The 21317-nt window shown below is 31.4% G+C and overlaps 2 protein-coding genes and 1 pseudogene across 3 annotated transcripts; 2 read left to right on the top strand and 1 right to left on the bottom strand.

Annotated features, from left to right (window-relative positions):
- Positions 1-247: 247 nt before the first annotated feature.
- Positions 248-2887, bottom strand: LOC123196547 (annotated as a pseudogene).
- A 4228-nt stretch (positions 2888-7115) lies between these two features.
- LOC123195986 (3-oxoacyl-[acyl-carrier-protein] reductase FabG-like) lies at positions 7116-19460 on the top strand. Of its 2 annotated transcripts, none has more exons than XM_044609864.1 (5): positions 7116-7151; positions 16891-16994; positions 17174-17373; positions 18494-18723; positions 19062-19460. In XM_044609864.1, the coding sequence occupies exons 2-5, from the start codon at positions 16903-16905 to the stop codon at positions 19338-19340; spliced, it is 801 nt and encodes a 266-aa protein (XP_044465799.1). In that variant the 5' UTR covers positions 7116-7151; positions 16891-16902; the 3' UTR covers positions 19341-19460. The 2 variants fall into 2 exon arrangements, with proteins under 2 accessions (XP_044465799.1, XP_044465798.1); XM_044609863.1 differs by lacking the exon at positions 7116-7151 and adding an exon at positions 16696-16778.
- LOC123195985 (3-oxoacyl-[acyl-carrier-protein] reductase FabG-like) lies at positions 7119-9733 on the top strand. The gene is made up of 5 exons (XM_044609862.1): positions 7119-7151; positions 7264-7367; positions 7556-7755; positions 8872-9101; positions 9440-9733. The coding sequence occupies exons 2-5, from the start codon at positions 7276-7278 to the stop codon at positions 9716-9718; spliced, it is 801 nt and encodes a 266-aa protein (XP_044465797.1). The 5' UTR covers positions 7119-7151; positions 7264-7275; the 3' UTR covers positions 9719-9733.
- Positions 19461-21317: the final 1857 nt, after the last annotated feature.

The following is a 21317-nucleotide window of genomic DNA, read 5'->3' as shown; positions in this document are numbered from 1 at the left end:
AGAAACCTACTTGAATCCTTTGTGAATGGGTTTAGTGCAATTGTCTTGTTTCCAAAATAAGAGTGGGCAAGTAAGATTATAGCAAATTACATATGCATGCTTCCTCCTTGCATGTGCGTGATACTTTCCTTTATCGTATTGGCTTAATCTCATTTGTTTTATTTAGTCTAAGGTTTCTTATTCTCCCCCTTACGCGAAAGACATTTATAGATCCTACTTTCAGATTTAATTTTCCAGAAAAGAGAAGTTAATTGTATCTAGGGTTTCTATAAACAACACGTATGGTTAATTCTTTCTTCAGATGCTTCAAAAGCTTCACAACATCTGCTCGAGCCTTCCAATCTAATTTTTCCAAAATTTCATAAGCAATCAAATAACTACCAAAGATCAAAGACATAATGTGCAAGCAGTTTAGTAACAAAGAACTACAGATTACAGGGATCATGCATGCTCGATTATAAGATTGACTTCGGACGCAGTCTAAATTTGTATAATTTAAACAAAAAGGAACAATAATATAGAACATTAGAACTGAAGGAGCTTTCGTACCCAGACCAGCAAGAGGCTCATCCAATATCAATAAATCTGGAATCTGTACCTAGAGAATTATAAAAATTACCATTTAACAGTCAACTCATGCAACAGTCAAGCATAGCTAGAAAAAGAACTTTCTTAAATACATGGCCAAAAATGAAAAGGGTAATAAATTTGGACCCCCACAGAAACCCTTAAATTTTATCACCACCGATTCTTTTTAGAAATTATTGAAAACACTCTTCTAAAGGGGTTTCGTAGTAATTCTTTACTAAAAACACCCCTCTTATACGGAGCCTCATCAAATAATTTTAGGGGGATTTTTAATTAAAAAGATGTTGGGTGGTAATGATATTAATGGATCTCTCATGGAGGTCCATCATAATTTCCGAAATGAACTAAAAGAAAATTTTGTGCATATGTAACCGTGTGTCAATTTAGGGTAGGGTAATTGATCGGGTCTTACCAATTGAATTGCCAATGCAAGCCGGCGCTTATAGCCACCACTCAGAGAATGAGGGTCCTTATTCAAAGAGATCCCACCCAGTCCAACCTAGATCATTAATTAAATATATATTACAGAGAATAACAAGCACACATAATACAATCAATATCTACAGAACAGTAACACAAATGTAAGAGTTAAGATTGGAGAGGGGGTTTAAAGAATGATAAGAGAATAGTACCCAATTAATAGCTCTTTCAAGATTCAAAGCAAGGTACTTCTTCAATTGAGGATCACCACTTTGCCTTGGCCACCCAAATATAATTTCATCAAGCACATTATCCGCCAAAAAATACCTAGCTAGCAAAAAAATATATTCTTAGAAATTTAACAATAGAAAGTAGAATCAGGAATATTGTTGAGAAGTGAGAAATAAGACAATAAAGAAATTAATAAGTAATACATAAATAACATAAATTCCCTTTGACATCATAAGCAAAACTCCAAGCGGTACAAAAAGATCAGACTTGGTGAATAAAACAACTTTTAAAGAAACCAAGTTAACAACATCTAGGGCCGAAACTTCTTATCATAAGAAACATGAAGGATAAAATGTCCAGTTGGTTTTGATACTTCTCTGGAAACTGAAACACAATGCCCACTCTTTGAGTGAGTAACGGCTCAGGAGAACCATTTGGTTTGCCATCATTCCCATATTTTTGAAGTAGAAGGAACCTGATGTTGGTTTGCTTAGTCCTGCAAGAAGCTGAGAAAGGAAAGGACAAACACTCAGAAATATATATGAAAAAAACAAGGTATTAACAAATTGTACGTAAAGAACTTCTGAAGAAAAAACATAAAGGAAGAGATCAACCTGAAAGAGAGTAGTTTTTCCACTTCCACTCTGTCCAAAGATTAAACCAAAACTGCAGCAGATGACACAGAACATTTTAGTCCATGAACAGGAAGCAGCTGCTTGGAAGCAATTATATAATAGATATTGAGGATTCTGCTGCTAGCGTAGTGTAGTTAAGAAATATGGGTAATGTAGTGTGTTTTTAATAAAGAACAAAATTCACATAGACATGATAAATTGTTACTAATGAAGACATACCACAAACATATACCTTTTCTCAAGAAGGGAGAAACTAACTCCATTTAAAATGTTGAGCTGAGTCCCTGGGGGTCGATAGCAGACATCCTTAACCTTCGAGTAATAGATTGTTTTGTTTCAGTAGCTTCCAACACTTGTAAGCAAGAACGGCCCATACTTTCCATTGAGATCCACTCAAAGAACAAAAATTCAATATATGGAAGAAACAAAAATGAAGTAGCACAATTATACAATCACTTCACAAGTATTAGTAGCAAATCCATAACCAGTGCTCCTCAAATTACAGATAAACCATCACACAACATAACTAAAATTTAATCTCGATAATGTCTTTAACAGAATTATTCGTATTAAACAGTAAATCCGCAGCCATTCTCAAAAACTAGAATAAAACCTAATCTTGTAATAAAAAATCAAAAAATAATGAAACAAACTAATTATAAAATGAAACTCACTTCAAGGCAAGAATAATGAAAGGAGACTCCAACAGCTTGAATTCTTCGAAAATAAATCTGTAAAAGGGTGAAATTAATCGAAATCAACACAAAAACACAACAAATCCTAAATTAATTAAGCAAATAGAGAAGACGATAAGTGTAACTAATTATCTAAATTGATTACCTGGAGCGTGATTTGTTTGAAAAGAAGCTCGATAATTCAAATTTTGTCCAGTGAGGCGGAGACGAGAGCGCCAAAGTTGAACTCGCCATGGTACAACGGTAATGGACATGTTTGGTTTTGGCGCTTTTAGCGTTCGGAAAATTCACGTGAGGTGAACCCAAGTGGTTTGCCATGTCAGCGCCAGTGTCACGTGAGTCTTGCGGATTAGAGACGGCAATTTGGTTGTAAAATTGGGGCCTCTAACCCCTCTTTTTGTAGATGGAAAGGAGATTCTTTTGTAAAAAGAAGAAAATTTAAATAGTATTTTAATTTATTATTTTTTTTGTGTATCTTTCATTTTTTTATTTATTCTCTTTTCAAAAATTCTTTAATTTTTAAATATTAAATTATTTTTAAAAATTTTAATTATTATAAATATATTTTAATATCTTATAAATATTTTATTATTTTATAATAATAATGAGAAAGAAAGGTACAGATGAAAAGGGAAAGGGGGAAAAACTTTACCGTGGGAAAAGGAAGAAAGATTTCCCATCATTTTTGTATAGAGACTTCTTGATGAATCGACCTAGTAGTAGGGCTGGATTCGAGCCGAGTCGAGCTCAGGCTCGGCTCGGTTTTTTAATGATCGGCTCGAGTTCGGCTCGTTTTCGACTCGGTTTGACTCGTTTTTCATATCAAAATGACATCATTTTGTATATATATATGAATCAAAATGACGTCGTTTTGTATAAAAAAAATATATATATATACCGAGCCAACTCGAGCTCGGCTCGTTTCGGGCTCGAACCGAGTCGAGTCGAGCAAGAGCTGGCTCGGCTCGAGTCCAGCCCTAGTAGTACTGGCTGTGGCTGGGTAGCTGAAGATTTCAATTCTCAATTTTCTTGAGCTAAGTACAAGGCTTAAACTATTTTCAAAAAAATAATCACATAACATATTTTATGGGTTCTTTTGTGAGTGATTTTCAGCTTGTTGAACCTATTTTTCAAACTAATGCATAGCCAACTTAAATTATTGAACGATGAGGGATTGAATGACAATTTTTTTTTTTTAATATTAAATTTCATTTATAAAGGCCAAAAGAATATTTTTTTTTCAAGTTTTAACGTAAAGATAAATATATATTTATTATGTTTTAAAAACTTAAACATTATTTATGATAAAATTTTTATTAAAAATTTTAGTTAAAGTTAGAGATAAAATAGTTATTTATTAAAAAATTAAAATTTTATCACATTTTTCTCTTTAAATTTAAAAATGTCACAATTTTTCCTAAACCCAAAGTTTTCAAATTTTAAAAAGTGACGATTTCACCCCCAAATCCTTAAGTTTTCTTTCTCCCTTATCTGGCGACGATGACCATTTAAAAACAAGATGGAGAGTCAAAGACCATCTCTGACAGTTGAAGAGAGATTGTCTCTTTGTTAAGAAAAGTACAAAGAGATGATGCCACTTTTTTGACAGAGATGTCTCTTCAACTGTCGAGATGGTTATTGACTCTTTGTCTTATCTTTATATGGTAGTTATCTCCGGAGAGAGGAGAAATAAAACCTAGGAATTTAGGGATAAAATGATTACTTTTTAAAACTTGAAAACTTTGGATAGAAGAAAATTATGAAATTTTAAATTTAAAGAGAAAATGTAATAAAACTTTAATTTTTAAAATTTTTTTAATAAATAATAATTTTATCTCTATTGGGTCATAAATAGATATTTAGATTTTTGAAACTTCATAAATATATATTCCTCTTTACATTATGCATTAATTGAAGGGTTTTTTAATGCATTAATTGAATCAATTAATGTCCGAGGACCACAATTTTTCAATTTCTCATCCATTCGTATAAACCATTAGTTTTATTGTAAATTACTTTGTTTTTATTTATTTATTTCGTTTTTTATTTCTCCGTATCTTCCTTGGTTGTCGACATCTTCACCACCTCTGCCCATGTATTCTCACTTCAACTGAAAAAGAAATTAAAAAAAAACCCCTTAACTAGATCTAATGAAAGAAGACAGAGATGCACTTACATTCGTCGTAATGAACACGAAATGAAATAGGTTTACTTCAACCTTTCAAAGTGAAGAAAACTAGTGGATTCTTGCATTAGAACCAATTAGTACGGGCATTAAGAAAACTTCATTGATGATAAATAGTCAATGAGGGTATTCTGCTTCATAGACTAGATATATTCTATACTTGTCGACTTACGAACTTGTGAAGTTTTTGTCCTTATCTCTAAAAGAGTTTATGCACTCTACACATTATTTATTAAATGAGTATTAGAACGAGCGAATGAAGTCTTCAATTTAGTGGTTCTTACATATTCTTAAAAAAAATTATAGTTTTCAAGAATCCAATTAAGAACAATTTCTATGAAGATAGATCGAGATGTCCTTCTATAACTTACGAAACTAAAAAAAAAAAAGTTGATTCGCATTGTTTATATAATTTTTATTGTTATATTCAATTTAAAGTTTATTGAAGACATGCAATTGGGGTTGATGAAAGAGAGTTAACTTATCCCTTTTTACTTCACACAAGCGTTTTCTTACTCTGATCGGATGAGCATCATTTTTTTTGTTTTTGCATTGATTATCACCCTTTAGAAGTTACTCATGAACAGACTAAAAACATTGTTAAACGTGAAGTGAACTACTCACAAGAACAAAAATTCCATTAAATTTTGGCGAAGGTTCTAAATTCAATGATCAACTTCGTTTTTATGCTTTCTATTTTTTAGGTTATTGATTACACCTCTATCTTATTAAATACTATTTAAAACCTCATCGGAAAACTTGAACAAAGAAGGATTTCCACATGCAGCTATTCTTCCATACTGGTGTGGTTGTTACAAATCTCTATTTAATACCAAAAGTAGGAAGGAAGTATAAAATAAAGACAAATGAATAGAAAAAATATTTTTTTAAATGAAGTAAAACCATTATACTTTTATATATATTATAATATTATAATTTATGGGAGTTGTTAGAATTTAAGGTAAAATAATCTTTCTACCCTTTCAGATAATAGCTTACATTAATATAATTGATGAAAGAGTAAAAAATAGACTTTCTAAGTTTAAAGGGTGACAAATCCATTCATCAAAGTTTGGGTGGGTAATAGTTATTCCGCCTACATTAAAATTTAGTTAATATATATTACTTATCAATCAAGTAACATGAACAAGATTATTGTAATATATGGAAACACTCGAAGGTGTAGTTTACTTTGTGAACTAAAATATTTAATTGGGTTATTGAAAATAAAAAATAAAATATAGTTTAATTATAAAAAATATATAATAATTTATAGATAAATTAACATTCAATCATAAAAAAATATAAAATAATTTAGGTATAAAATTATGTGTATAATTTTAATAAAATAAAAAATAACTTTTCTTCGATTTCATTCTGACTAGTGAAGTAATCTGAAAGCAAATAGACTTCCAGTCTCCACGGTCAAGTCAGACAGTTCTTTGTTATATGGTCTAAACTAAATCTCTAGAAGAAGTCTGAAATGAATCACCAATCAAATTCACGTAACCTGCTCGGCTTCTTCGCCTATGTCTTCTGCTTTTAGAAAGGTTGAATTCTGTTTTGGGTGATCAATAATTTAATATGTAGGCCACCATTACATTTTTTAAATGCATTCTCTTCTTCATAACTCACAAATGTGAAAAGACAAATTTGGTGGGATGGCCGAACACATTATCTTGTCATAAAAATAAAGCAATTTACACCGAGTCAATTCAGAAACATATGCAACGTTGGATATGTTTTTTTTCTTTTTTTTTTATAATAAAAAGTCTTACTAGAATTGAATCATTACTTTTTAGACTAAACCAATTACATTGAATAGTATAAATTCTAAATTTAATTATCGATCTTATACCTACTAAATCAAGTTAGTTAAAAGTTTGATCTTGATACGTTATCAGATTGAATTGTTGATTTGCTTGATTCAGTGATTATGAAATTAATTATTAAATTTAAGATTTATTCTATTCAGTATAGTTAATTCAATTCTGAAAATGACAGTCTCCTTTCAATAAAGTTTCTTGATCGAAAGAAAAAAAAAGACACATGCAATACTGGCGTGGATGTCCCAACAATGATTGAAGTGAGAAAAGAGGATGTTACATGAGAAGAGAGTATGAAATTAAACTTTTAATTTATGATGAACGGTTTGAACACATATGCAACTTCGCTTTGTTACAAAATGTCTCTGTTTCTAAGAGTGTTCGTTGTACGTACAAAAAAAAAAAAGTGTTTCTCATGGACATCGTGATTCACTCACAGTTGTTAGATTAGAACTACCGCTCCTATTCCTCTTAGCCCCACCATATAAGAGCTTTCACTTAACCGCAAATCTGCATTAGAACAAATAAACACTTTGTTGGTGGTAAGTGATAACCCGTTTCTCTCTCACAGGTTCACAGTTTCTCTCGCTTTTATTCTCCTTTTCTTTTTGTTCTTCGTTCATCTTCTGGATTTGGTTCATTGAATGGTGTCTCTGTTGGGATTTTGTTTTAACATGTTGCAGTGAGTATTGAGAATGGAAAAACCCGTGAAGAAGGTGCTGCTTACCTCTGGTGGGGATGAGATTTCGCAAAACATTGCTTTCAATTTGGCCAAACGGGGATGCAGGTTTTTTTTCTGATTCTATCTTCTTCTTTATTCTCTGTTTTATTTTTTTTCCCTTTTCGAAGTGTTTGGGTGATGAATTCAAGAAATCTATACAGAGAATTCCATATTTTAAATCTGTTTATGGGTTCTTTTCTCTTTTACAATATTAATGAATAAATTAGTTTTAATGAATTTGTTTGTCTTTGAAGATTGGTTTTGATGGGAAACGAGAAGCGCCTTCAAAGTGTTGCAGAGAAGATAAAAAGTTCATTCAAGGGTGTTGAAGCAGTCGAAGTGGTTGGAGTTGATATGGAGGATGAGAGAGAAGCAACATTTGATGAGGCAGTGGATAAGGCTTGTCGAATTTTGGGCAATCTGGATGCTTTGGTGCATTGCTATACTTACGAAGGTCTGTTCATTATTTAGTACTGTGATTGATATCTGTAACAGATTAATTCTTTAGTACAATACGTATTTACACTTTTTGGAACCACTTTCCTGTTTTGAGAACTTTAGTGGGTCATTTACAGAAGGCCAAAGGGCCATTTTCCATATAAAGTACGCTGTTTTCTTAATTTTTTTTATTAATTTTAAAACTTTTATTAACCTATTCATGAACAGTTAAAATTAAATAAGTCTGTTAGTTATATCATTTCTCTCCCTAAACATTTAAAACTAATAATTTTCTCCCAACTCAAGTTTTTAAAAAATTATTTTTTCCCTTAGGGTTTTCAAAATTTCAGATTCAATTTTTTGAAAATGTTTTTTCTTCTCAAATGACCTTCAGATGATGTCTCTTCTTCTCCGACGCTGTCTCTTTCCGAGGGTCCTCCTTGATGTTGTAATCGACAAAGTTGACTTTTTTTTGTTAAGACGAAAACGAACTGTCAAATCGTCTTCATCTAGAGACAAAGATGAGTCGTCTTCATCAACAACAAGGTTGAGGAGGACCATCGGAAGGAGGCCGCACTGGAGAGGGAGATCCGTCGCATAGAGATCATTAGAGAGGAAAAAACGTCACCAAAAAATTAAATTTGAAATCTTGGAAACTTGAGGGGGGAAAATACTGTTTTTGAAAACTTGAATTGAGAGAAATTTTTAATTTTTAAGATTTAGGAGAGAAAATGAAATCAAAATTATATTTATTTTTAATATTACAGATAAAATAATAATTTTACCCTTAAAACTGTTAATTTTAACTGTTTATAGGTAGGTAAATTCAGATTTTCAAAGTTAACGGAGAAAACTTGTGAAAACAACCTATTTTAGATGGGAAATAGTCCTTTGGCCTTAACAAAAAGTTGAAAGATTTGTTTTGAGATTTGATCAGATTTTTGTGCCGAAGTAGAAGTTAAGTTCATGAGTGGAAGGAAGTACAAAGCTTGAATGACAAAATAGAGGGATTTTAAGCATAAATGAGTAGCTTTAAATCTATGGGACTATTGAATGTCCAAATATGTTTTTCTGATATATCATTTAAGTTATGGTTTCATCTTTCTTGCTTTTTCTGGTTTTTGTGAAACAGGAAAGATGCAAGACCCGCTACAATTAGCAGAGGAGGAGTTCAGAAAATTAGTGAGAATCAATTTTATGGCTTCATGGTTTCTTCTAAAGTCTGTTGGCAGAAGAATGCGAGACAACAATGCAGGAGGTTCCATTATATTCTTGACCTCAATAATGGGGGCGGAGAGAGGACTTTATCCGGGAGCTGCTGCCTATGGTGCTTGTTCAGCTGGTGTGCAGCAGTTAGCTCGTGTAGGTGTATTCATCAGGATCTTATTTAATTTCGGTGCATATTACTCATTTCTGTGCATAGCAGGTCATTATATTACGGATGGCTGCCGTCTTGAATATTAAATTCTTCGGGTCCATGTGTTTTAGCCTGCATCACGAGCAGCTTGGTTTCTGTTGAACATATGCCACTAAAACTGGTAGTTGAAGTTCATGGAATAGTTACTTGTATAGAGAGACTGGTCCTATTTTGTACCAGAAGCATATGTTGGTCCTTGATATTGCTCTGTTATCGCTGTACTTGTTAATTTGTTTGGCTGTATTAAATTAATTATGCTAACATCTGTGATTGCTATTCTCAGACAGCAGCATTGGATCTGGGAAAATACAAGATCAGGGTCAATGCTATCATCCGAGGTTTGCACCTACAAGATGAATATCCTCTAGCAGTGGGGAAGGACAGGGCTGAGCGGTTAGTTAAGGACGTAGTGCCGCTGCAGAGATGGATGGATGTCGAAAATGATCTGGCTTCAATAGTCGCCTATCTAATCAGTGATGGTTCACGGTACATGACTGGAACGGCCATATTTGTCGATGGAGGACAGTCTCTGGCTAGGCCTAGGATGCGATCTTTCATGTAATTCTTGATAGGCCAAAGGACAAAGTTCCACCCAAGGTTTGATGAAAAGACATGTGCCACTTGTTAAGTTTAATAAATCCAAAATGCCACCCATAAATAGTTAATGTTATCATATTCTATTAGCAAAAAGGGTATTTAAGTAAACTTGAATAATTTATTTTAAGTGTTATAAATTAAAGAAATAATTCGTATAAATGACAAAAAAAATTGATTTATTAAAACAAAATTTTGACGAACAATAAATGCATTAGGCCAAAATTTACAGACAATGCATGGCTGCGTGATGCGTGATGAAACTTTAAAATGGTTGCTGAGTTTTTTGGTGCATTGTGGCGATATGATAAAGAAACATCCAATCACATGATAATATCTCATCTGTGTATATAAATTATGTACTAAAAATGGATACACATAGTTTTATTGCATTTGAAAACGAATCAACATGCAACATGTGTCCAACTTTGTTTCAATGCAAATATGAAGAAAAGAAGGAAAGTTCATTCATTTCCTTCAATACTTTTGCATTTCCTTTGAGTGTTCTCTGCAACTTTTGCATTTCCTTCAATACTTTTTAATTTCATTTTTGTCGTGCAGTTTTCTATCAATTTGAAATAAACATTTGCATGCACTTCCAGGTTGAAAGTCTTCATGCATTATGTGTAATGGTTCTCCATGGATTCCAACTTCACACTATATAATAGATTACATGCATTCCAACGAACGGAAATATGTATTGAAACTATAAAATTACAAAGTTAATCAAATTTTGTAGATCCACCTATACAAAAATCAGTGAAAATTCATAGATTTTTAAAGTATAAAATTCATTTTTATTTAAATGACATAATCACATTTAGTTTTATAGAGTTGAGAGTAATCATTTGGTCATTGTGTAATAAAGCGTAATTAGGTAATTTTATTAATTAAAATACCAGAATGCCTAATTTATAATTTTCATTTAAGGGTGATTTTGACATTTTATTTGGGGAAGGACAAAATCGCCATTTCAGCCTTTGACTAACAGAATCCAGTAACAAAGTTAGCTTATGGGTGGCATTTTGGGTTTATTAAACTTAATGGGTGGCATTTGTCTTTTCATAAAACCTTGGGTGGGAATAGTCCTTTGGCTTGATTGATATTATTTCATTTACACATCTTCATCAGTTCAACAAGGCTTAGTAGGGTGGCATTTTTAAATGGGAAATTTCCTATTCAAGTTTTAATCAAAATTCAAAATCATATTTACAGTAGACGAAAAACCTAAATATTTATTTATGAGCTAACTACTATCTAAATTTTAGTTAGAAGTAGGGATAAAATTATCATTTTACCCATAAACTCTAAAACCTAAAAAATTTATATCATTTCTCCCCTTAGTTTAGAAAACTTACATTTACCCTTTATGATTAAATATTCAAAAATTCGTTTTTCCCTATTTTTAGGTTTCATCTCTAGTGACTTAGGAAACTAACTGATGATTTGGAAGAAGCGAAGGGCTTCTTCGATGAAAAACGACCCTCATCATTTAGAGCTGAATGATGAAGTATCATTCAAATCGATAAGAAAAGACGAAGGACGATGAAGAGCTGTTTTTCGTTGAATCTTCTAGATGACGAAGGATGACTCTTTGTTGTCGTCGTTACGTTTGGATGACTGTCTTCATGATAGAATATAAAAGATAGGTTAAAAGCATCAACTGTTGGTCGAAATGATAACTGTCAGAGACGAAAACAAATCTTAGGGGTCAAATATAAGCTTTTTAAACTTTGAAAATGGGTTGAAGTGTTAGTTTTTAAAATCTAGAGAATTATATAAATTTCAAAGTTTTATGATTTATAAGTAAAATGATGATTTTATCTTGTTTTTAACTGAAAATTTGAGTGATAATTACTCCATAAATAGGTATTTAAATTTTTTATTTCTAAGTATATTTAAAATTAGGATAAAATTTGCGTGGAAAATGGTCCTTTTCCCTTTTCAAACACATGGGATAGAGATGACAAAAAATCTCTATCCCATATGCAGAGAGATATTTATTTACTTTTTTTAAGGTATTTATCTATTTTTTTGATTGACTTAAAATTTAAATTGATTTTCTAAAAACCAAATTAAGAAAAAAAAATTTGCTTAATTACCAAATAAAAAAAATGAAAAATAAGATGGAATTAGACTACAACTTTCACAGATAATTCAGGAATTAAAAAAAAAAAGAAAAACCCTCTTTTTTAAGACACATATATTAAGCCAATCAAATATTACAATTGAAATAATATAGTTGGCACAAAAATTAAAAAAAAAATTCTTACTTGACCTGTTTGTCTTTTATTATAATTTTTTTAATGCCTATAAAGATTAAAAGTTTCCGACCATATGATTATCGAGCTTACTTGACCCCTTTGCCTGTCATTATAATTTTTTTACTGCTAAAGGACTATTTCTCACACAAGTTTAGGTGCATTTTTTAAATTATATCTATAGAATTTAGAAAATTTGAAGTTTCACTTATGACGTAACTACCATTAACATTCTCAGTTAAAAATAGGGATAAAACTATCATTTTATTAATAATAATAAAAAATATAAAATTAATTATATTTTTTCACTTTAGTTTTAAAAATTAACAACTTTACTTCTATATAAAGTTTTCTAATTTCAAAAAGTCATATTTTTTCTTTAAAATTTTTCTTCAAAATTTTTCTTCACCTCTCTAACCACCATCTCTGACACCGACGACCTCCACTCTTCACCTTAAACTGTTGGTTGACGCACGTAGATAAATTTGGAACAGATCTCTTCATAGATGAAGAAGTTTTGTCGTCGTCCTTTTCAGATTGCCAGAGAAAGTGGTCGGGGGGGAAGAAAACAATTCTAGGGTTTTGGGGTAGGAGAATATGATTTTTCAAAGTTAAAAAACTTTAGGAGGGGTGAAATATTAGTTTTTAAAATTTAAGAGAGAAAAATATAATAAATTTTATATTTTTTCATATTATTAGTAAAATAACAGTTTTACCCTTATATCTAACAAAAAATTTTAATCTCAGTAGATCATCGGATAAGACTTCAGATTTTTCAAATTTTGTAAATATGACTTTAAGATCACACTTAAACTTAGGTGGAAAATAGTCCTTTGGCCTTTTCTTTATGCTTCATGAAACTTGTTTTGTTTGTTAAAAAAAAAAAGATTAGTCCTCGTAAAGAAAGAGAAAATCTTAAATGGCTAATGTCTTAGTCAAGAAACATCTATATATCTTGGCTATTATTTCAATTTATAAACAAAGAGGTTTATGAGATTGGAGATAATACGGTCCTAAAATATGATTATAAACTCTTGTTTTTAACAATATTATAAATATTTAATTTAAGAATAATATATTTAACTTTTAAAGATAATTTTTTTACTTTTAAAAATGTTTTTTACTTTTTGAAATGAAATTTTTTGTTATTTTTTATAAAATTTGTTGTAATGTAAATGACCAAGGAAGAAAAAAATGGTTTCTATTAATTATTTAATTGCATTAATGCATAGGTTAATGAAATTATTTCAATTAGAAATTCCCCAATATCCATATTAATTATAATCTCACAGACAAAGTTAAGTACAAAGAAATTAAAACAATATGTTAATTACGTAATAAATAAAATTATATGATATCTAATTTTAAGTATTTAGATAATATATTATAATGTGATTAAATGAGTTTAAAATAATGATAAAGTAATATAATATATTATTTGAATATTTAATTAAGTACTCAAAATTAGACGCATATTACGTAATAATACTATAAATAATAATTTAATAACTTATTCATGCATACCAATAATAATTTAATAACTTATTCATGCATACCAATAATAATTTAAAACTTGGATGGATAATAGTCCTTTGTCCTTTATGAAAATAATAAAGTAGGAATAATGCAAATTCATTGATGATAAATAGTCGATGACGTTATTCTAGTTCATAGACTAGACTCATTCTATACTTGTCGACTTACCAACTCATGAAGTGCTTGTCCCTATCTCTAAAAGGGTTTATGCTCTCTATACATTATTTACTAAATGAGTGTTAGAGTAAGTGATTGAAGTCTTCAATTTAGTGGTTTTCCCATATTCCTAAGAAAGATTATGGTTTTCAAGTATCCAATTAATCTTTCTTTGGAACAATTTCTACGAAGATAAACAGAAGTGTCCTTCCATAACCTACAAAATTGAAAAAAAAAACTGACTCACATTATTTCTATCATTTTATTGTTGTATTTAATTTAAAGTTAGCTGAAGAGATATAGTCATGACTAATAAAATAGAGTCAATTTATCCTTTTTTAATTGACACGAGCTTTTTCTTACTTTGGTTCAATGAGTATCCTTTTTTTGTTTTTGCATTGATTATCACCTTTGAGATTGAAGTTACCCACGACATGCTAAAAACATTACTAAAAGCAAAGTGAACTACTCATAAGAATGAGAACTCCATTTGAACTTTGACGAGGCTTCTAAATCCAATAATCAATTTCATTTTTCATGATTTATATTTTTTAGGTGAAATGATTAGACCTCTGTTTTATTAAAATACTATTCAAAACCTCGTTGAAAAATTTATAAAAAGAAGGATTCCCATGATGCAACTATTCATCCATACCAATGTAGTTGTTTTACATTACTATTGACATGACAACCAGTATACCATGGGTTAATGCAACTCATTACTCTCGTAATAAGACCAACTTTTCATAATTCTCCCTTTGACATCAAAAGTAGGAGGAAAGTATAAAATAAGGACAAATAAATAGGAAAAATACTTTTTTAAATGAAGTAAAATCACCATTATACCTTCATATATTTGATAGATTATAGGAGTTATTAGAATTTCAGGCAAAATGATCTTTCTACCCTTTTAAATAATAGCTTACATTAATATAATTGATGGAGGAGTGAAAAATATACTTTTTAAGTTTAAAAAGGGTGATAAATCCATTCATCAAAGTTTGGGTGGGACATATCTGTTGGCCTACATTAAAATTTAATTAATATATATTGCTTATCAATCAACTCACATGAACAAGATTATTGTCATAGATGGAAATACTCGAAGGTTTTGTTTACTTTAGAACTAGAATAAGTAAATTAGAATACGTAATTGGTTAATTGGATTATTTAAAATTAAAATTAAAATTAAAATAAAAATAATATTCAATTATAAAAAGTATAATAATTTATAAATTAATTAATTCAATTATAAAGAAATACATAATAAATATATAAAATTGTAGATAAAAATTATTTGTATAATTGTATTGAAATGAGAAATAATTCTAGTTCAGTTTGATTCTGACTATTAGAGTAAGACTTCCAGTCTCCACAGCCAAGTCAGTTCTTTGTTACGTGGTCTAAATTTAATCGGCCAAAGGACTGTTTCCCACCCAAGGTATGCTGCATTCTCAAGTTTCCCCCTTTTAACTTTGAAAATATCAAATACAATTTTATTTATTTTTCCCCCTCTAACCCCTAAAAACTAACCATTTCTTCCTAGGCCAAATTTTGAAAAATAGAATTCCCCCCCTAGGGTTTAGTTTTCAATCCCCGACCTCAAATTCGACACCATCGCAGACAACGAAGCTTTCCTGACACACTACCACACTCCGACGACTTCTCTTCTCTCCTCTGGAACGTCGATCAACCCAGATCTGGTGTCATCTTCACCTAGAAAGTTGAAGAGCTTCGTTGGGAGATGAAGTTCTTCGTCTTCCCAGACGAAGACGACGACTTCGTCTCCGTCTTTCCAGAGGAGACGTCGTCTTCGTCTGGGAAGACGAAGAGCTTTCGTCTCTCGACAAAGCTCTTCAACTTTTCAGGCGAAGATGATATCAGATCTGGGTCGATCGACGTTCCAGAGGAGAGAAGAGAGTTCGTCGGAGCATGATGGTGCATCGAAAATGCTTCGTCGTCAACGATGACACTGGATTTGGCGTCAAGGATTGAAAACCAAACCCTAGGGGGGGAATGCTATTTTTCAAAACTTGGTCTAGGGGGAAATGGTTAGTTTTTAGAGGTTAGGAGGGGAAAAGAGGATTAAATTTTAATTTATTTTTAATATTACAGATAAAATGATGATTTTGCCCTTGAATTTGTTATTTTTAATAACCTATGGGTAGGTAAATGGGCTTTTCAAAGTTAACAGGTGGGAATGTACAGAAAAAGTATACCTTGGGTGGGAAATAGTCCTTTGGCCAAATTAAATCTCTAGAAGAAGTCTGAAATTAATCAATAATTTAATATGGAAGCCACCATTACTGTTTTTTTTTTTAATGTATTCTCTTCATAGCTCCCAAAAGTGAAAAGACAAATTCGGTGGGGTGGCCGAGCACATTATATTGTCAAGAAAAAAGCAATTTACATAATCAACATAAGCAACGTTGAATATGTTTTTTTTTTTTAAGTTTTTTTAAGAATGAGAAATCTAACTTGAATTGAATCACTACTTTTAATATTGAATCAATTATATTGTGGGATAAATTTCAAATTTAATAATCGATTTCACAATTACTAATCAGATAAGTTTAGAGTTTGATCTAATGATATATCAAATTCAAATTTTTGATTTACCTAATTTAATGATTGTAAAATTAGTTACTGAATTTAAAGTTTATTATATATTTGATATAGTTTATTCAATTTTAAAAGTAATGATCTGATTTGAATAGGGTTTATTAATTAAAAAAAAACATATCTAATGGTGGTGTGGTTGTCCCAGCGATGATTGAAGTGACAAAGAGGAGTTTGAAATCAAACTTCAAATTTATGACGAACGGTTTGAAAACATATGCAACGTCGCTTTCATACGAACTGTCTGTGTATCTAAGCGGTTTCCCCGTACTTCGTATTAAAAAAAAAAAGTGTTTCTGGTGGACATCGTGATTCGCCCACGGTTGTCATATTAGAACTACCATGCCTATTCCTCTTAGTCCCAGTATATAAGAGCTTTCACTTAAACGCAAATCTGCATTAAAACAAATAAACACTTTGTGGAGTGATAAGTGATAACCCGTTTCTCTTTCACAGGTTCACAGTTTCTCTCGCTTTTATTCTCCTTTTGTTTTTGTTCTTCGTTCATCTTCTGGATTTTGTTCATTGAATGATGTCTCTGTTGGGATTTTGTTTTAACATGTTGCAGTGGGTATTGGGAATGGAAAAACCCGTGAAGAAGGTGCTGCTTACCTCTGATGGGGATAAGATTTCGCAAAACATTGCTTTCGATTTGGCCAAACGGGGATGCAGGTTTTTTTCTGATTCTATCTTCTTCTTTATTCTCTGTTTTTTTTTTTTCGAAGCGTTTGGGTGATGAATTCAAGAAATCTATATAGAGAATTCCATATTTTAAATTTGTTTATGGCTTCTTTTCTCTTTTGCAATATTAATGAATAAATTAGTTTTTATGAATTTGTTTGTCTTTGAAGGTTGGTTTTGATGGGAAACGAGAAGCGCCTTCAAAGTGTTGCAGAGAAGATAAAAAGTTCATTCAAGGGTGTTGAAGCGGTCGAAGTGGTTGGAGTTGATATGGAAGATGAGAGAGAAGCAACTTTTGATGAGGCAGTGGATAAGGCTTGTCGAAATTTGGGCAATTTGGATGCTTTGGTGCATTGCTATACTTACGAAGGTCTGTCTGTTCATTATTTAGTACTGTGATTGATATCTGTAACAGATTAATTCTTTAGTACTATACGTATTTACACTTTTTGGAACCACTTTCCTGTTTTGAGAACTTTAGTGGGTCATTTACATAAGGCCAAAGGACTATTTTCCATCCAAAGTAGACTGTTTTTTAATTTTTTTTTTGTTAATTTTAAAAGTTCTATTTACCCACCTATAAACGATTAAAATTAAATTAGTCTATTAGTTATATCATTTCTCCCCTAAACCTTTAAAACTAATAATTTTTTCTCAACTCAAGTTTTCAAAAACAACATTTTTCCTCCTAAAGTTTCCAAAATTTCAGATTCAATTTTTTGACAATGTTTCTTCCTCTCTAATGACCTCCAGATGACGTCTCTTCTTCTCTGGCACTGCCTCCTTCCGAGGGTCCTTCTTGATGTCGTCGTCGACAAAGTTGACTCTTTTTTGTCAAGATGAAGACGAATCGTCGAATTGTCTTCATCTAGAGACGAAGATGAGTCGTCTTCATCAACAACGAGGTTGAGGAGGACCATCGGAAGGAGGCCACACCGAAGAGGGAGATACGTCACCTAGAGGTCATCAGAGAAGAAGAAACGCCACCGAAAAATAAAATTTGAAATCTTGAAAACTTGAGGGGGGAAAATACTATTTTTGAAAACTTGGGTTGGGAGAAATTGTTAATTTTTAAAGTTTAGGAGAGAAAATGAAATCAAAATTATATTTATTTTTAATATTATAGATAAAATAACAATTTTACCTTTGAAACCATTAATTTTATCTATTTATAGGTGGGTAAATCAAATTTTCAAAGTTAACGGAGAAAATTTGAGAAAGCAACATACTTTAGGTGGGAAATAGTGCTTTGGCCTTTACAAAAAGTTGAAAGATTTGTTTTGAGATATGATCAGATTTTTGTGCCGAAGTAGAAGTTAAGTTCATGAGTGGAGGGCCGTACAAAGCTTGAATGACAGAATAGAGGGATTTTAAGCAAGAAAAAGTAGCTTTAAATCTATGGGACTATTGAATGTCCAAATATGTTTTTCTGATATATCATTTAAGTTATGGTTTCATCTTTCTTGCTTTTTCTGGTTTTTGTGAAACAGGAAAGACGCAAGACCCGCTACAATTAGTGGAGGAGGAGTTCAGAAAATTAGTGAGAATCAATTTTATGGCTTCATGGTTTCTTCTAAAGTCTGTTGGCAGAAGAATGCGAGACAACAATGCAGGAGGTTCCATTATATTCTTGACCTCAATAATGGGGGCGGAGAGAGGACTTTATCCGGGAGCTGCTGCCTATGGTGCTTGTTCAGCTGGTGTGCAGCAGTTAGCTCGTGTAGGTGTATTCATCAGGATCTTATTTAATTTCGGTGCATATTACTCATTTCTGTGCATAGCAGGTCATTATATTACGGATGGCTGCCGTCTTGAATATTAAATTCTTCGGGTCCATGTGTTTTAGCCTGCATCACGAGTACCTTGGTTTCTGTTGAACATGTGCCACTAAAACTGGTAGTTGAAGTTCATGGAATACTTAATTGTATAGAGAGACTGGTCCTATTTTGTACCAGAAGCATATGTTGGTCCTTGATATTGCTCTGTTATTGCTGCACTTGTTAATTTGTTTGGCTGTATTAAATTAATTATGCTAACATCTGTGATTGCTATTCTCAGACAGCAGCATTGGATCTGGGAAAATACAAGATCAGGGTCAATGCTATCATCCGAGGTTTGCACCTACAAGATGAATATCCTCTAGCAGTGGGGAAGGACAGGGCTGAGCGGTTAGTTAAGGACGTAGTGCCGCTGCAGAGATGGATGGATGTCGAAAATGATCTGGCTTCAATAGTCGCCTATCTAATCAGTGATGGTTCACGGTACATGACTGGAACGGCTATATTTGTCGATGGCGGGCAGTCTCTGGCTAGGCCTAGGATGCGATCTTTCATGTAATTCTTGATAGGCCAAAAGCCGATGTCCCCCCAAGGTTTGATGAAAAGACTGTGCCACCTGTTAAGTTTAATAAATCCAAACTGCCACCCATAAATACTTAACGTTTCATATTCTGTTAGCAAAAAGGGTATTTAAGTAAATTTGAATAATTTATTTTAAGTGTTATAAACGAAAGAAATAATTCGTATACATGCAATGCATGGCTGCGTGATGCGTGATAAAACTTTAAAACGGTAGCTGAGTTTTTTGGTGCATTGTGGTGATGAGGGAGATGATATATTGATAAAGGTGGACACAACTTCATAAAACAATGATACATAGCGAAATATTGAAAATGTGATATTTTACAAAGAAAATGGCCAACACAATTCATTGTGCTTGAGTGACGTGCTGCAATTCATTGAAACTACAAAATTACAAAGTTAATCAAATTTTGCAAATCCACCAATACAAAAATAAGTGAAAATTCATAGATTTATAAAGTATAAAATTCATTTTTATTCAAATGACCTAATCACATTTAGTTTAATAGAGTTAAGAGTAATCATTTGGTCATTGTTTAATAAGGGGTACTTAGGTAATTTTATTTATTAAAATAACAGAATGCATAATTTATAATTTTCATTTAAGGGTGATTTTGACATTTTATTTGGAGAAGGACAAAATCACCATTTCAACTTTTGACTAATAGAATCCAGTAACAAAGTTAGCTTATGGGTGGCATTTTGGGTTTATTAAACTTAATGGGCGACATTTGTCTTTTCATAAAACCTTGGGTGGGAATATGTCCTTTGGCCTAGTTGATATTATTTCATTTGTATGTCTTCATCAGTTCAACAAGGTCTAGTAGGCAGCATTTTCAAATGGGAAATTTCCTACTCAAGTTTTAGTCAAAATTCAAAATTATATTTATAATAGACGAAAAACCTAAATACCCATTTATAGGTTAACTGTTATATAAATTTTTAGTTAGAAGTATGGGTAAAATTATCATTTTACATATAAACCCTAAAACCTAAAAAATTTATCTCATTTCTCCCCTTAGTTTAAAAAACTCATATTTATCTCTTATGATTAAACATTAAAAAATTCGTTTTTCCCCTTTTTTAAGTTTCATTTCTAGTGACTTAGAAAACTGACTAATGATTTGGTAGAAGCGAAAGGCTTCTTCAACAAAAAACGATCCTCGTCATCCAGATCTGGATGACAAAGTATCATTCAAATCAATAAGAAGAGACGAAGGACGATGAAGAGTCGTTTTTCATCGAATCTTCTAAATGACGAAGGACGACTCTTCATTGTCGTTGTTACGTTGGATGACTGTCCTTCATGATAGAATCTAAAAGATAGGCGAAAAACATTGACTGTTGGTCGAAATGATGGAGGAGGAAACAAACCCTAGAGGTAAAATATAAACTTTTTAAATTTTGAAAATGGGTTAAAGTGTTAGTTTTGGGGATGATAAAATTTCAAAGTTTTATGATTTATAGGTAAAATAATAATTTTATCTCTGTCTCTAATTGAAAATTTGGAGACAGAAAATTCAGGAATTAAAAAAAAAAACCCTATTTTTTAAGACACATTTATTAAGCCAATCAAATATTACAATTGAAATAATATAGTTGGCACAAAAATTAAAAAAAAAAAATTCTTACTTAACCTGTTTGTCTTTTATTATAATTTTTTTAATGCCTATAAAGGTTAAATGTTTTCTACCATATGATTATCGAGCCTACTTGACCCTTTGCCTTTTATTATAATTTTTTTACGGCTAAAGGACTATTTCTCACACAAGTTTAGGTATATTTTTAAAATTATATTCATAATTTAAAAATTTTAAAGTTTCATCTATAACGTAACTACCATTAAAATTCTCAGTTAGAAATAGGAAAAAACTGTTATTTTATCAATAATAATAAAAAAATATAAAATTAATTACATTTTTTCGTCTGAGTTTTAAAAACTAATAACTTTACC

The sequence above is a fragment of the Mangifera indica genome, chromosome 14 (genome assembly GCF_011075055.1).
Source record: "Mangifera indica cultivar Alphonso chromosome 14, CATAS_Mindica_2.1, whole genome shotgun sequence".
Taxonomy (NCBI): Eukaryota; Viridiplantae; Streptophyta; class Magnoliopsida; order Sapindales; family Anacardiaceae; genus Mangifera; species Mangifera indica.
This window is presented reverse-complemented; position numbering and strand designations above follow the sequence as displayed.

Bases quoted from the DNA above. Each gene is read 5' to 3' on its own strand.
- LOC123195985 (XM_044609862.1), top strand. From the start codon at position 7,276: ATGGAAAAACCCGTGAAGAAGGTGCTGCTTACCTCTGGTGGGGATGAG. The intron at 7,368-7,555 runs GTTTTTTTTCTG...TTGTCTTTGAAG, and splicing joins TTGGCCAAACGGGGATGCAG to ATTGGTTTTGATGGGAAACG. The intron at 7,756-8,871 runs GTCTGTTCATTA...TTTGTGAAACAG, and splicing joins GCATTGCTATACTTACGAAG to GAAAGATGCAAGACCCGCTA.
- LOC123195986 (XM_044609864.1), top strand. From the start codon at position 16,903: ATGGAAAAACCCGTGAAGAAGGTGCTGCTTACCTCTGATGGGGATAAG. The intron at 17,374-18,493 runs GTCTGTCTGTTC...TTTGTGAAACAG, and splicing joins GCATTGCTATACTTACGAAG to GAAAGACGCAAGACCCGCTA. The intron at 18,724-19,061 runs GTAGGTGTATTC...TGCTATTCTCAG, and splicing joins GTGTGCAGCAGTTAGCTCGT to ACAGCAGCATTGGATCTGGG.